Raw genomic sequence first — 14,798 nt, 5'->3', positions numbered from 1 at the left:
AAATTGTCCCATAGTGCCCAGGGATGTGCAGGTTAGGGTGGATTGGCCATGGGAAATTGTCCCATAGTGCCCAGGGATGTGACAAAACACAGTGATGAGGGTAGAGCAGTGGATGTGGTGTATATGGATTTCAGCGAGGTGTTCGGGAAGGTTCCCCAGGGTAGGCTGATTCAGAACGTAAGGAGGTATGGGATCCAGGGAAATCTGTCTGTCTGGATAGAGGATTGGCTGGCCCAGAGAAGACAGAGGGTGGTGGGAGATGGCAAGTATTCAGCCTGGGGCTCGGTGACCAGTGGGATTCCACAGGGATCTGTTCTGGGACCTCTGCTCTTTGTGCTGTTTATAAATGACTTGGATAAGGAAGTGGAAGGTGGGGGGGTTAGTAAGTTTGCCGATGACACGAAGGTTGGGGGAGTTGTGGATAGTGTGGAGAGCTGTTGTAGGTTCCAACGGGACACTGACAGGACACAGAACTGGGCTGAGACGTGGCAGATGGAGTTCAACCTGGAAAAGTGGGAAGTGATTCACTTTGGAAGGTGGGATTTGAATGCAGATTACAGGGATAAAGGCAGGATTCTTGGCAGGGTGGAGGAACAGAGGGATCTTGGGGTCCATGTCCATAGATCCCTCAAGGTTGCCCCCCAAGTGGATGGGGTTGTTCAGAAGGCGGACGGTGTGTTGGCTTTCATTAGCGGGGGATTGAGTTGAAGAGCCGCGAGGTTCTGCTGCAGCTCGATACAGCCCTGGTTAGACCCCACTTGGAATATTGTGTCCAGTTCTGGTCACCTCATTCTGGGAAGGATGTGGAAGGTTTCGAGAGGGTGCAGAGGGGATTTCCCAGGATGCTGCCTGGATTGGAGGGTGTGTCTGATGGGGAAAGGTGGAGGGAGCGAGGGCTTTTCCCACTGGGGTGAAGGAGGGTGAGAGGGGACTTGATCGAGGTCTACAAGATGATGAGAGACAGAGACAGAGTGGATAACCAGAGACCTTTCCCCAGGGTGGGAATGTCTCTCACCGGGGGGGGGGGACAGAATGTTAAGGTGATTGGAGGAAGGTTTTGGGGTGATGTCAGAGGGAGGGTCTTTACACAGAGAGTGGGGGGGGTGGGTGGGATACACTGTCAGCGGGGGGAGTAGAGTCAGAGACATTAGGGACATTGAAGTGACTCTTGGATAGGCCCATGGATGACATTACAATGAAGGGGATGGAGGTTAGTCTGACCATAGAGAAGGATAAAAGGCTGGCACAACATCGAGGGCCGAAGGGCCTGCACTGGGCTGGACTGTTCCATGTTCCCCTCGGACCCACCTCAATGGTGCTGCTAACGCTGGATTCTCCAGAGACACTTGTGGAGATGTCGGGAAGATTTTGACCATGGTGTATCCAGGTTATTGTCGCTGGGGGAACAGAGTGGACGGAACAGGAGATGTTGATGGGATTCTCCAGCCAGGTGTAGACTTCCTCAGGGGGGAGCTGGAACAGTTTGGGAGAATCTGAAAGACAGGAAGGGGAGACACTGAGGGAGAGAGAGAGGACGGACAGAGTGGGGAAAGGGCCCCAGTCTACACTGGGAGAGAGAGCAGGGTCACAACACACCCTCCCAGGGGTTCGGAGGGAACACAGCACCAAGACAGGACCCTCCGACAGTGCCCACTCCCTCAGCACTGACCCTCCGACAGGGCCCACTCCCTCAGCACTGACCCTCCGACAGTGCCCACTCCCTCAGCACCGACCCTCCAACAGGGCCCACTCCCTCAGCACTGACCCTCTGACAGTGCCCACTCCCTCAGCACTGACCCTCCGACAGTGCCCACTCCCTCAGCACTGACCCTCCGACAGTGCCCACTCCCCCAGCACTGACCCTCCAACATTGCGGCGTTCCCCCAGCACTGACCCTCCATCAGGGCCCACTCCCTCAGCACTGACCCTCCGACAGTGCGGCGCTCCTTCAGCACTGACCCTCCGACAGTGCGGCGCTCCCTCAGCACTGACCCTCCGACAGTGCCCACTCCCCCAGCACTGACCCTTCGACAGTGCCCACTCACTCAACACTGACCCTCCGACAGTGCCCACTCCCTCAGCACTGACCCTCCGACAGGGCCCACTCCCTCAGCACTGACCCTCCGACAGTGCGACACTCCCTCAGCACTGACCCTCCGACAGTGCCCCCCTCCCTCAGCACTGACCCTCCGACAGTGCGGCACTCCCTCAGCGCAAACCCTCCGACAGTGCCCACTCCCTCAGCACTGACCCTCCGACAGTGCCCACTCCCCCAGCACTGACCCTCCGACAGGGCCCACTCCCTCAGCACTGACCCTCCGACAGTGCCCACTCCCTCAGCACTGACCCTCCGACAGTGCAGTACTCCCTCAGCACTGACCCTCCGACAGTGCCCACTCCCTCAGCACTGACCCTCCGACAGGGCCCACTCCCTCAGCACTGACCCTCCGACAGTGCGGTGCTCCCTCAGCACTGACCCTCCGACAGGGCCCACTCCCTCAGCACTGACCCTCCGACAGTGCGGTGCACCCTCAGCACTGACCCTCCGACAGTGCCCACTCCCTCAGCACTGACCCTCCGACAGTGCCCACTCCCTCAGCACTGACCCTCCGACAGGGCCCACTCCCTCAGCACTGACCCTCCGACAGTGCGGTGCTCCCTCAGCACTGACCCTCCGACAGTGCCCACTCCCTCAGCACTGACCCTCCGACAGTGCCTACTCCCTCAGCACTGACCCTCCGACAGTGCCCACTCCCTCAACACTGACCCTGTGCCTGGAAACGATAAAAATCTTACAATTGACATTGACTCTGGTATTGAGTGATTTCACTTCATTCCTCTCCATAATCCTCCCGACACACTGATAGACTCCCGCGTCTGACATTGTGATGTTCCTGATGACCAGGGAACCATTTGGAAATTTCTGAAAACGCCCTGTGGAGGGGGGAGACAGGATATTGGAGATGTCAGATATTTATGCTCAGAGCACCCTGCACAGTTCCAGTCTCTGTATCCCTCAGTCAGACCCACACTCGGAGCACCGTGCACAGTTCCAGTCTCTGTATCCCTCAGTCAGACCCACACTCGGAGCACCCTGCACAGTTCCAGTCTCTGTATCCCTCAGTCAGACCCACACTCGGAGCACCGTGCACAGTTCCAGTCTCTGTATCCCTCAGTCAGACCCACACTCGGAGCACCCTGCACAGTTCCAGTCTCTGTATCCCTCAGTCAGACCCACACTCGGAGCACCGTGCACAGTTCCAGTCTCTGTATCACTCAGTTAGACCCACACTCGGAGCACCGTGCGCAGTTCCAGTCTCCGTATCCCTCAGTCAGACCCACACTCGGAGCACCGTGCACAGTTCCAGTCTCTGTATCCCTCAGTCAGACCCACACTCGGAGCACCGTGCACAGTTCCAGTCTCTGTATCCCTCAGTCAGACCCACACTCGGAGCACCGTGCGCAGTTCCAGTCTCTGTATCCCTCAGTCAGACCCACACTCGGAGCACCGTGCGCAGTTCCAGTCTCCGTATCCCTCAGTCAGACCCACACTCGGAGCACCGTGCACAGTTCCAGTCTCTGTATCCCTCAGTCAGACCCACACTCGGAGCACCGTGCACAGTCCCAGTCTCCGTATCCCTCAGTCAGACCCACACTCGGAGCACCGTGCACAGTTCCAGTCTCCGTATCCCTCAGTCTGACCCACACTCGGAGCACCCTGCACAGTTCCAGTCTCTGTATCCCTCAGTCAGACCCACACTCGGAGCACCGTGCACAGTTCCAGTCTCTGTGTCCCTCAGTCAGACCCACACTCGGAGCACCGTGCACAGTTCCAGTCTCTGTATCCCTCAGTCAGACCCACACTCGGAGCACCGTGCAGAGTTCCACTCTCTGTGTCCCTCAGTCAGACCCACACTCGGAGCACCGTGCACAGTTCCAGTCTCTGTATCTCTCAGTCAGACCCACACTCGGAGCACCGTGCACAGTTCCAGTCTCCGTATCCCTCAGTTAGACCCACACTCGGAGCACCGTGCACAGTTCCAGTCTCTGTATCCCTCAGTCAGACCCACACTCGGAGCACCGTGCACAGTTCCAGTCTCTGTATCCCTCAGTCAGACCCACACTCGGAGCACCGTGCACAGTTCCAGTCTCTGTATCCCTCAGTCAGACCCACACTCGGAGCACCGTGCACAGTTCCAGTCTCTGTATCCCTCAGTCAGACCCACACTCGGAGCACCGTGCACAGTTCCAGTCTCTGTATCCCTCAGTCAGACCCACACTCGGAGCACCGTGCACAGTTCCAGTCTCTGTATCCCTCAGCCAGACCCACACTCGGAGCACCGTGCACAGTTCCAGTCTCTGTATCCCTCAGTCAGACCCACACTCGGAGTACCGTGCACAGTTCCAGTCTACGTATCCCTCAGTTAGACCCACACTCAGAGCACCGTGCACAGTTCCAGTCTCTGTATCCCTCAGTTAGACCCACACTCGGAGCTCTGTGCACAGTTCCAGTCTCAGTATCACTCAGTTAGACCCACACTCGGAGCACCGTGCACAGTTCCAGTCTCCGTATCACTCAGTTAGACCCACACTCGGAGCACCGTGCACAGTTCCAGTCTCCGTATCCCTCAGTCAGACCCACACTCGGAGCACCGTGCACAGTTCCAGTCTCCGTATCCCTCAGTTAGACCCACACTCGGAGCACCGTGCACAGTTCCAGTCTCCGTATCCCTCAGTCAGACCCACACTCGGAGCACCGTGCACAGTTCCAGTCTCCGTATCCCTCAGTCAGACCCACACTCGGAGCACCGTGCACAGTTCCAGTCTCCGTATCCCTCAGTCAGACCCACACTCGGAGCACCGTGCACAGTTCCAGTCTCTGTATCTCTCAGTCAGACCCACACTCGGAGCACCGTGCACAGTTCCAGTCTCTGTATCCCTCAGTCAGACCCACACCTGGAGCACCGTGCACAGTTCCTGTCTCCGTATCCCTCAGTCAGACCCACACTCGGAGCACCGTGCACAGTTCCTGTCTCCGTATCCCTCAGTCAGACCCACACTCGGAGCACCGTGCACAGTTCCTGTCTCCGTATCCCTCAGTCAGACCCACACTCAGAGCACCGTGCACAGTTCCAGTCTCCGTATCCCTCAGTCAGACCCACACTCGGAGCACCGTGCACAGTTCCAGTCTCTGTATCCCTCAGTTAGACCCACACTCGGAGCACCGTGCACAGTTCCTGTCTCCGTATCCCTCAGTCAGACCCTCACTCGGAGCACCGTGCACAGTTCCAGTCTCCGTATCCCTCAGTCAGACCCACACTCGGAGCACCGTGCACAGTTCCAGTCTCCGTATCCCTCAGTTAGACCCACACTCTGAGCACTGTGCACAGTTCCAGTCTCTGTATCCCTCAGTTAGACCCACACTCGGAGCACCATGCACAGTTCCAGTCTCTGTATCCCTCAGTTAGACCCACACTCGGAGCACCGTGCACAGTTCCAGTCTCCGTATCCCTCAGTCAGACCCACACTCGGAGCACCGTACACAGTTCCAGTCTCCGTATCCCTCAGTCAGACCCACACTCGGAGCACCGTGCACAGTTCCAGTCTCCGTATCCCTCAGTCAGACCCACACTCGGAGCACCGTACACAGTTCCAGTCTCCGTATCCCTCAGTCAGACCCACACTCGGAGCACCGTGCACAGTTCCTGTCTCCGTATCCCTCAGTCAGACCCACACTCGGAGCAGCGTTCCCATGGTCCCCTGGTGGAAGGCTACAGACTGTGAGGGTCTGAGCTGACCGTTCCCGAATCACTCACCATTCCGAGTCTGGAGCACGTCCCACGAATCCCGGATCCAGGTGACTGTGGGCTGAGGGATTCCTGTCACCGTACACCTCAGAACACCATCCATCCCCTCATCAAACTCCCGAACAGGATCAATGTTGGAAACAGACACAGGTGCTGGGGGAGAAAAGGACGAACAGGAATATTTACTGGAGAGTTCACCCTGTTCCCACCCGGAGAGAGCAGCTCCCAGTGCTCAGTGAGTGGGAGAAACCATCACTCCCCCTGAACACAGAGAACACTTGGCAGGACAGACCGAAACCCCTGGACAGAGAGAAATCACCTCCTCGTGAACATCACTGATGGAGGGCCGCACTGTCACAGGGTCAGGACTGAGGGAGGGCCGCACTGTCACAGGGTCAGGACTGAGGGAGGGAGGCACTGTCACAGGGTCAGGACTGAGGGAGGGAGGCACTGTCACAGGGTCAGGACTGAGGGAGGGCCGCACTGTCACAGGGTCAGGACTGAGGGAGGGCCGCACTGTCACAGGGACAGGACTGAGGGAGAGCCGCACTGTCACAGGGACAGGACTGAGGGAGGGAGGGCCGCACTGTCACAGGGACAGGACTGAGGGAGGGCCGCACTGTCACAGGGTCAGGACTGAGGGAGGGAAGCACTGTCACAGGGTCAGGACTGAGGGAGGGCCGCACTGTCACAGGGACAGGACTGAGGGAGGGAGGCACTGTCACAGGGTCAGGACTGAGGGAGGGCCGCACTGTCACAGGGACAGGACTGAGGGAGGGCCGCACTGTCACAGGGACAGGACTGAGGGAGTGCCGCACTGTCACAGGGACAGGACTGAGGGAGGGCCGCACTGTCACAGGGACAGGACTGAGGGAGGGAGGCATTGTCACAGGGTCAGGACTGAGGGAGGGAGGCACTGTCACATGGTCAGGACTGAGGGAGGGCCGCACTGTCACAGGGACAGGACTGAGGGAGGGAGGCACTGTCACAGGGACAGGACTGAGGGAGGGAGGCACTGTCACAGGGACAGGACTGAGGGAGGGAGGCACTGAGGAAGGGCCGCACTGTCACAGGGTCAGGACTGAGGGAGGGCCGCACTGTCACAGGGTCAGGACTGAGGGAGGGCCGCACTATCACAGGGTCAGGACTGAGGGAGGGAGGCACTGTCACAGGGTCAGGACTGAGGAAGGGAGGCACTGTCACAGGGTCAGGACTGAGGGAGGGAGGCACTGTCACAGGGTCAGGACTGAGGGAGGGAGGCACTGTCACAGGGTCAGGACTGAGGGAGGGAGGCACTGTCACAGGGTCAGGACTGAGGGAGGGCCGCACTGTCACAGGGTCAGGACTGAGGGAGGGAGGCACTGTCACAGGGTCAGGACTGAGGGAGGAAGGCACTGTCACAGGGTCAGGACTGAGGGAGGGCCGCACTGTCACAGGGTCAGGACTGAGGGAGGGAGGCACTGTCACAGGGTCAGGACTGAGGGAGGGCCGCACTGTCACAGGGTCAGGACTGAGGGAGGGCCGCACTGTCACAGGGTCAGGACTGAGGGAGGGCCGCACTGTCACAGGGTCAAGACTGAGCGAGAGCCGCACTGTCACAGGGACAGGACTGAGGGAGGGAGGCACTGTCACATGGTCAGGACTGAGGGAGGGCCGCACTGTCACAGGGTCAGGACTGAGGGAGGGCCGCACTGTCACAGGGACAGGACTGATGGAGGGCCGCACTGTCACAGGGACAGGACTGAGGGAGGGCCGCACTGTCACAGGGTCAGGACTGAGGGAGGGAGGCACTGTCACAGGGTCAGGACTGAGGAAGGGCCGCACTGTCACAGGGTCAGGACTGAGGGAGGGCCGCACTGTCACAGGGTCAGGACTGAGGGAGGGCCGCACTATCACAGGGTCAGGACTGAGGGAGTGCCGCACTGTCACAGGGACAGGACTGAGGGAGGGAGGCACTGTCACAGGGTCAGGACTGAGGGAGGGAGGCACTGTCACAGGGACAGGACTGAGGGAGGGAGGCACTGTCACAGGGTCAGGACTGAGGGAGGGCCGCACTGTCACAGGGACAGGACTGAGGGAGGGAGGCACTGTCACAGGGTCAGGACTGAGGGAGGGCCGCACTGTCACAGGGACAGGACTGAGGGAGGGCCGCACTGTCACAGGGTCAGGACTGAGGGAGGGCCGCACTGTCACAGGGTCAGGACTGAGGGAGGGACGCACTGTCACAGGGTCAGGACTGAGGGAGGGACGCACTGTCACAGGGACAGGACTGAGGGAGGGCCGCACTGTCACAGGGACAGGACTGAGGGAGGGCCGCACTGTCACAGGGACAGGACTGAGGGAGGGCCGCACTGTCACAGGGTCAGGACTGAGGGAGGGCCGCACTGTCACAGGGACAGGACTGAGGGAGGGCCGCACTGTCACAGGGTCAGGACTGAGGGAGGGAGGCACTGTCACAGGGTCAGGACTGAGGGAGGGCCGCACTGTCACAGGGTCAGGACTGAGGGAGGGCCGTACTGTCACAGGGACAGGACTGAGTGAGGGAGGCACTGTCACAGGGTCAGGACTGAGGGATGGCCGCACTGTCACAGGGACAGGACTGAGGGAGGGCCGCACTGTCACAGGGACAGGACTGAGGGAGGGAGACACGGTCACAGGGACAGGACTGAGGGAGGGAGGCACTGTCACAGGGTCAGGACTGAGGGAGGGCCGCACAGTCACAGGGTCAGGACTGACGGAGGGCCGCACTGTCACAGGGTCAGGACTGAGGGAGGGAAGCACTGTCACAGGGTCAGGACTGAGGGAGGGCCGCACTGTCACAGGGACAGGACTGAGGGAGTGCCGCACTGTCACAGGGTCAGGACTGAGGGAGGGAGGCACTGTCACAGGGTCAGGACTGAGGGAGGGCCGCACTGTCACAGGGACAGGACTGAGGGAGGGCCGCACTGTCACAGGGACAGGAGTGAGGGAGGGCCGCACTGTCACAGGGTCAGGACTGAGGGAGGGCCGCACTGTCACAGGGACAGGACTGAGGGAGGGCCGCACTGTCACAGGGACAGGACTGAGGGAGTGCCGCACTGTCACAGGGTCAGGACTGAGGGAGGGAGGCACTGTCACAGGGTCAGGACTGAGGGAGGGAGGCACTGTCACAGGGACAGGACTGAGGGAGGGAGGGCCGCACTGTCACAGGGACAGGACTGAGGGAGGGCCGCACTGTCACAGGGTCAGGACTGAGGGAGGGAAGCACTGTCACAGGGTCAGGACTGAGGGAGGGCCGCACTGTCACAGGGACAGGACTGAGGGAGTGCCGCACTGTCACAGGGTCAGGACTGAGGGAGGGAGGCACTGTCACAGGGTCAGGACTGAGGGAGGGCCGCACTGTCACAGGGACAGGACTGAGGGAGGGCCGCACTGTCACAGGGACAGGAGTGAGGGAGGGCCGCACTGTCACAGGGACAGGACTGAGGGAGGGAGGCACTGTCACAGGGTCAGGACTGAGGGAGGGCCGCACTGTCACAGGGACAGGACTGAGGGAGGGAGGCACTGTCACAGGGACAGGACTGAGGGAGTGCCACACTGTCACAGGGACAGGACTGAGGGAGGGCCGTACTGTCACAGGGACAGGACTGAGGGAGGGAGGCACTGTCACAGGGACAGGACTGAGGGAGGGAGGCACTGTCACAGGGTCAGGACTGAGGGATGGCCGCACTGTCACAGGGACAGGACTGAGGGAGGGCCGCACTGTCACAGGGTCAGGACTGAGGGAGGGCCGCACTGTCACAGGGTCAGGACTGAGGGAGGGAGGGCACTGTCACAGGGTCAGGACTGAGGGAGGGCCGCACTGTCACAGGGACAGGACTGAGGGAGGGAGACACTGTCACAGGGACAGGACTGAGGGAGGGAGGCACTGTCACAGGGTCAGGACTGAGGGAGGGAGGCACTGTCACAGGGTCAGGACTGAGGGAGGGAGGCACTGTCACAGGGTCAGGACTGAGGGAGGGCCGCACTGTCACAGGGACAGGACTGAGGGAGGGCCGCACAGTCACAGGGTCAGGACTGAGGGAGGGCCGCACTGTCACAGGGACAGGACTGAGGGAGTGCCGCACTGTCACAGGGTCAGGACTGAGGGAGGGAGGCACTGTCACAGGGTCAGGACTGAGGGAGGGCCGCACTGTCACAGGGTCAGGACTGAGGGAGGGAGGGACTGTCACAGGGTCAGGACTGAGGGAGGGCCGCACTGTCACAGGGTCAGGACTGAGGGAGGGAGGGCACTGTCACAGGGATAGGACTGAGGGAGGGCCACACTGTCACAGGGTCAGGACTGAGGGAGGGAGGCACTGTCACAGGGACAGGACTGAGGGAGGGAGACACTGTCACAGGGACAGGACTGAGGGAGGGAGGCACTGTCACAGGGTCAGGACTGAGGGAGGGCCGCACTGTCACAGGGACAGGACTGAGGGAGGGCCGCACTGTCACAGGGACAGGACTGAGGGAGTGCCGCACTGTCACAGGGACAGGACTGAGGGAGTGCCGCACTGTCACAGGGACAGGACTGAGGGAGTGCCGCACTGTCACAGGGTCAGGACTGAGGGAGGGCCGCACTGTCACAGGGACAGGACTGAGGGAGGGAGGCACTGTCACAGGGTCAGGACTGAGGGAGGGAGGCACTGTAACAGGGACAGGACTGAGGGAGGGCCGCACTGTCACAGGGTCAGGACTGAGGGAGGGCCGCACTGTCACAGGGTCAGGACTGAGGGAGTGCCGCACTGTCACAGGGTCAGGACTGAGGGAGGGAGGCACTGTCACAGGGTCAGGACTGAGGGAGGGCCGCACAGTCACAGGGTCAGGACTGAGGGAGGGCCGTACTGTCACAGGGACAGGACTGAGGGAGTGCCGCACTGTCACAGGGACAGGACTGAGGGAGTGCCGCACTGTCACAGGGACAGGACTGAGGGAGTGCCGCACTGTCACAGGGTCAGGACTGAGGGAGGGCCGCACTGTCACAGGGACAGGACTGAGGGAGGGAGGCACTGTCACAGGGTCAGGACTGAGGGAGGGAGGCACTGTCACAGGGTGAGGACTGAGGGAGGGCCGCACTGTCACAGGGTCAGGACTGAGGGAGGGCTGCACTGTCACAGGGACAGGACTGAGGGAGGGCCGCACTGTCACAGGGTCAGGACTGAGGGAGGGAGGCACTGTCACAGGGTCAGGACTGAGGGAGGGCCGCACTGTCACAGGGTCAGGACTGAGGGAGGGAGGCACTTTCACAGGGTCAGGACTGAGGGAGGGCCGCACTGTCACAGGGTCAGGACTGAGGGAGGGCCGCACTGTCACAGGGTCAGGACTGAGGGAGGGAGGCACTGTCACAGGGTCAGGACTGAGGGAGGGCCGCACTGTCACAGGGACAGGACTGAGGGAGGGCCGCACTGTCACAGGGTCAGGACTGAGGGAGGGCCGCACTGTCACAGGGTCAGGACTGAGGGAGGGCCGCACTGTCACAGGGTCAGGACTGAGGGAGGGAGGCACTGTCACAGGGACAGGACTGAGGGAGGGCCGCACTGTCACAGGGACAGGACTGAGGGAGGGCCGCACTGTCACAGGGACAGGACTGAGGGAGGGCCGCACTGTCACAGGGTCAGGACTGAGGGAGGGAGGCACTGTCACAGGGTCAGGACTGAGGGAGGGCCGCACTGTCACAGGGACAGGACTGAGGGAGGGAGGCACTGTCACAGGGTCAGGACTGAGGGAGGGCCGCACTGTCACAGGGACAGGACTGAGGGAGGGCCGCACTGTCACAGGGACAGGACTGAGGGAGGGCCGCACTGTCACAGGGACAGGACTGAGGGAGGGAGGCACTGTCACAGGGTCAGGTCTGAGGGAGGGCCGCACTGTCACAGGGTCAGGACTGAGGGAGGGCCGCACTGTCACAGGGACAGGACTGAGGGAGGGAGGCACTGTCACAGGGACAGGACTGAGGGAGTGCCGCACTGTCACAGGGACAGGACTGAGGGAGGGCCGTACTGTCACAGGGACAGGACTGAGGGAGGGAGGCACTGTCACAGGGACAGGACTGAGGGAGGGCCGCACAGTCACAGGGTCAGGACTGAGGGAGGGCCGCACTGTCACAGGGACAGGACTGAGGGAGTGCCGCACTGTCACAGGGTCAGGACTGAGGGAGGGCCGCACTGTCACAGGGACAGGACTGAGGGAGGGAGGCACTGTCACAGGGACAGGACTGAGGGAGGGAGGCACTGTCACAGGGACAGGACTGAGGGAGGGAGGCACTGTCACAGGGACAGGACTGAGGGAGGGCCGCACTGTCACAGGGTCAGGACTGAGGGAGGGCCGCACTGTCACAGGGACAGGACTGAGGGAGGGCCGCACTGTCACAGGGACAGGACTGAGGGAGTGCCGCACTGTCACAGGGACAGGACTGAGGGAGGGCCGCACTGTCACAGGGACAGGACTGAGGGAGGGAGGCATTGTCACAGGGTCAGGACTGAGGGAGGGAGGCACTGTCACATGGTCAGGACTGAGGGAGGGCCGCACTGTCACAGGGTCAGGACTGAGGGAGGGAGGCACTGTCACAGGGACAGGACTGAGGGAGGGAGGCACTGTCACAGGGACAGGACTGAGGGAGGGAGGCACTGTCACAGGGTCAGGACTGAGGGAGGGCCGCACTGTCACAGGGACAGGACTGAGGGAGGGAGGCACTGTCACAGGGACAGGACTGAGGGAGGGAGGCACTGTCACAGGGACAGGACTGAGGGAGGGCCGCACTGTCACAGGGTCAGGACTGAGGGAGGGCCGCACTGTCACAGGGACAGGACTGAGGGAGAGAGGGCACTGTCACAGGGACAGGACTGAGGGAGGGCCGCACTGTCACAGGGACAGGACTGAGGGAGTGCCGCACTGTCACAGGGTCAGGACTGAGGGAGGGCCGCACTGTCACAGGGTCAGGACTGAGGGAGGGCCGCACTGTCACAGGGTCAGGACTGAGGGAGGGCCGCACTGTCACAGGGACAGGACTGAGGGAGGGAGGCACTGTCACAGGGACAGGACTGAGGGAGGGAGGCACTGTCACAGGGTCAGGACTGAGGGAGTGCCGCACTGTCACAGGGACAGGACTGAGGGAGTGCCGCACTGTCACAGGGTCAGGACTGAGGGAGGGCCGCACTGTCACAGGGTCAGGACTGAGGGAGGGCCGCACTGTCACAGGGACAGGACTGAGGGAGGGAGGCACTGTCACAGGGACAGGACTGAGGGAGGGAGGCACTGTCACAGGGTCAGGACTGAGGGAGGGCCGCACTGTCACAGGGACAGGACTGAGGGAGTGCCGCACTGTCACAGGGTCAGGACTGAGGGAGGGCCGCACTGTCACAGGGACAGGACTGAGGGAGGGAGGCACTGTCACAGGGACAGGACTGAGGGAGGGCCGCACTGTCACAGGGTCAGGACTGAGGGAGGGAGGCACTGTCACAGGGTCAGGACTGAGGGAGGGAGGCACTGTCACAGGGTCAGGACTGAGGGAGGGAGGCACTGTCACAGGGTCAGGACTGAGGGAGGGAGGCACTGTCACAGGGTCAGGACTGAGGGAGGTCCGCACTGTCACAGGGTCAGGACTGAGGGAAGGAGGCACTGTCACAGGGTCAGGACTGAGGGAGGGAGCCACTGTCACAGGGTCAGGACTGAGGGAGGGCCGCACTGTCACAGGGTCAGGACTGAGGGAGGGAGGCACTGTCACAGGGTCAGGACTGAGGGAGGGCCGCACTGTCACAGGGTCAGGACTGAGGGAGGACCGCACTGTCACAGGGTCAGGACTGAGGGAGGGCCGCACTGTCACAAGGTCAGGACTGAGGGAGAGCCGCACTGTCACAGGGACAGGACTGAGGGAGGGAGGCACTGTCACATGGTCAGGACTGAGGGAGGGCCGCACTGTCACAGGGTCAGGTCTGAGGGAGGGCCGCACTGTCACAGGGTCAGGACTGAGGGAGGGCCGCACTGTCACAGGGACAGGACTGAGGGAGGGCCGCACTGTCACAGGGACAGGACTGAGGGAGGGCCGCACTGTCACAGGGTCAGGACTGAGGGAGAGCCGCACTGTCACAGGGACAGGACTGAGGGAGGGAGGCACTGTCACATGGTCAGGACTGAGGGAGGGCCGCACTGTCACAGGGTCAGGACTGAGGGAGGGCCGCACTGTCACAGGGTCAGGACTGAGGGAGGGCCGCACTGTCACAGGGACAGGACTGAGGGAGGGCCGCACTGTCACAGGGACAGGACTGAGGGAGGGCCGCACTGTCACAGGGACAGGACTGAGGAAGGGAGGCACTGTCACAGGGACAGGACTGAGGGAGGGCCGCACTGTCACAGGGTCAGGACTGAGGGAGGGCCGCACTGTCACAGGGTCAGGACTGAGGGAGGGCCGCACTGTCACAGGGACAGGACTGAGGGAGGGCCGCACTGTCACAGGGTCAGGACTGAGGGAGGGCCGCACTGTCACAGGGTCAGGACTGAGGGAGGGCCGCACTGTCACAGGGACAGGACTGAGGGAGGGCCGCACTGTCACAGGGACAGGACTGAGGGAGGGCCGCACTGTCACAGGGTCAGGACTGAGGGAGGGCCGCACTGTCACAGGGTCAGGACTGAGGGAGGGCCGTACTGTCACAGGGTCAGGACTGAGGGAGGGCCGCACTGTCACAGTGACAGGACTGAGGGAGGGCCGCACTGTCACAGGGTCAGGACTGAGGAAGGGAGGCACTGTCACAGGGTCAGGACTGAGGGAGGGAGGCACTGTCACAGGGTCAGGACTGAGGGAGGGAGGCACTGTCACAGGGTCAGGACTGAGGGAGGGCCGCACTGTCACTGGGACAGGACTGAGGGAGGGCCGCACTGTCACAGGGTCAGGACTGAGGAAGGGCCGCACTGTCACAGGGTCAGGACTGAGGGAGAGCCGCACTGTCACAGGGTCAGGACTGAGGGAGGGAGGCA

The 14,798-nt window shown here is 61.9% G+C and overlaps 1 protein-coding gene across 1 annotated transcript in view; it reads right to left on the bottom strand.

Annotated features, from left to right (window-relative positions):
* The window catches only part of LOC140458966 (hemicentin-1-like), a 169,207-nt gene that overhangs the window by 54,751 nt on the left and 99,658 nt on the right, over positions 1–14,798 (bottom strand). The window contains exons 22-24 of the mRNA XM_072553703.1: positions 5,817–5,960; positions 2,797–2,934; positions 1,309–1,493 (exon numbers count right to left, since the gene is read on the bottom strand). Coding sequence (XP_072409804.1) covers positions 1,309–1,493; positions 2,797–2,934; positions 5,817–5,960 — 467 coding nt within the window. The remainder of the gene's footprint in view (positions 1–1,308; positions 1,494–2,796; positions 2,935–5,816; positions 5,961–14,798) is intronic.

This window comes from Chiloscyllium punctatum, chromosome 34 (genome assembly GCF_047496795.1).
Source record: "Chiloscyllium punctatum isolate Juve2018m chromosome 34, sChiPun1.3, whole genome shotgun sequence".
Classification (NCBI taxonomy): Eukaryota; Metazoa; Chordata; class Chondrichthyes; order Orectolobiformes; family Hemiscylliidae; genus Chiloscyllium; species Chiloscyllium punctatum.
The sequence above is the reverse complement of the archived record's forward strand: the minus strand, read 5'-3'. Positions and strand labels throughout refer to the sequence as shown.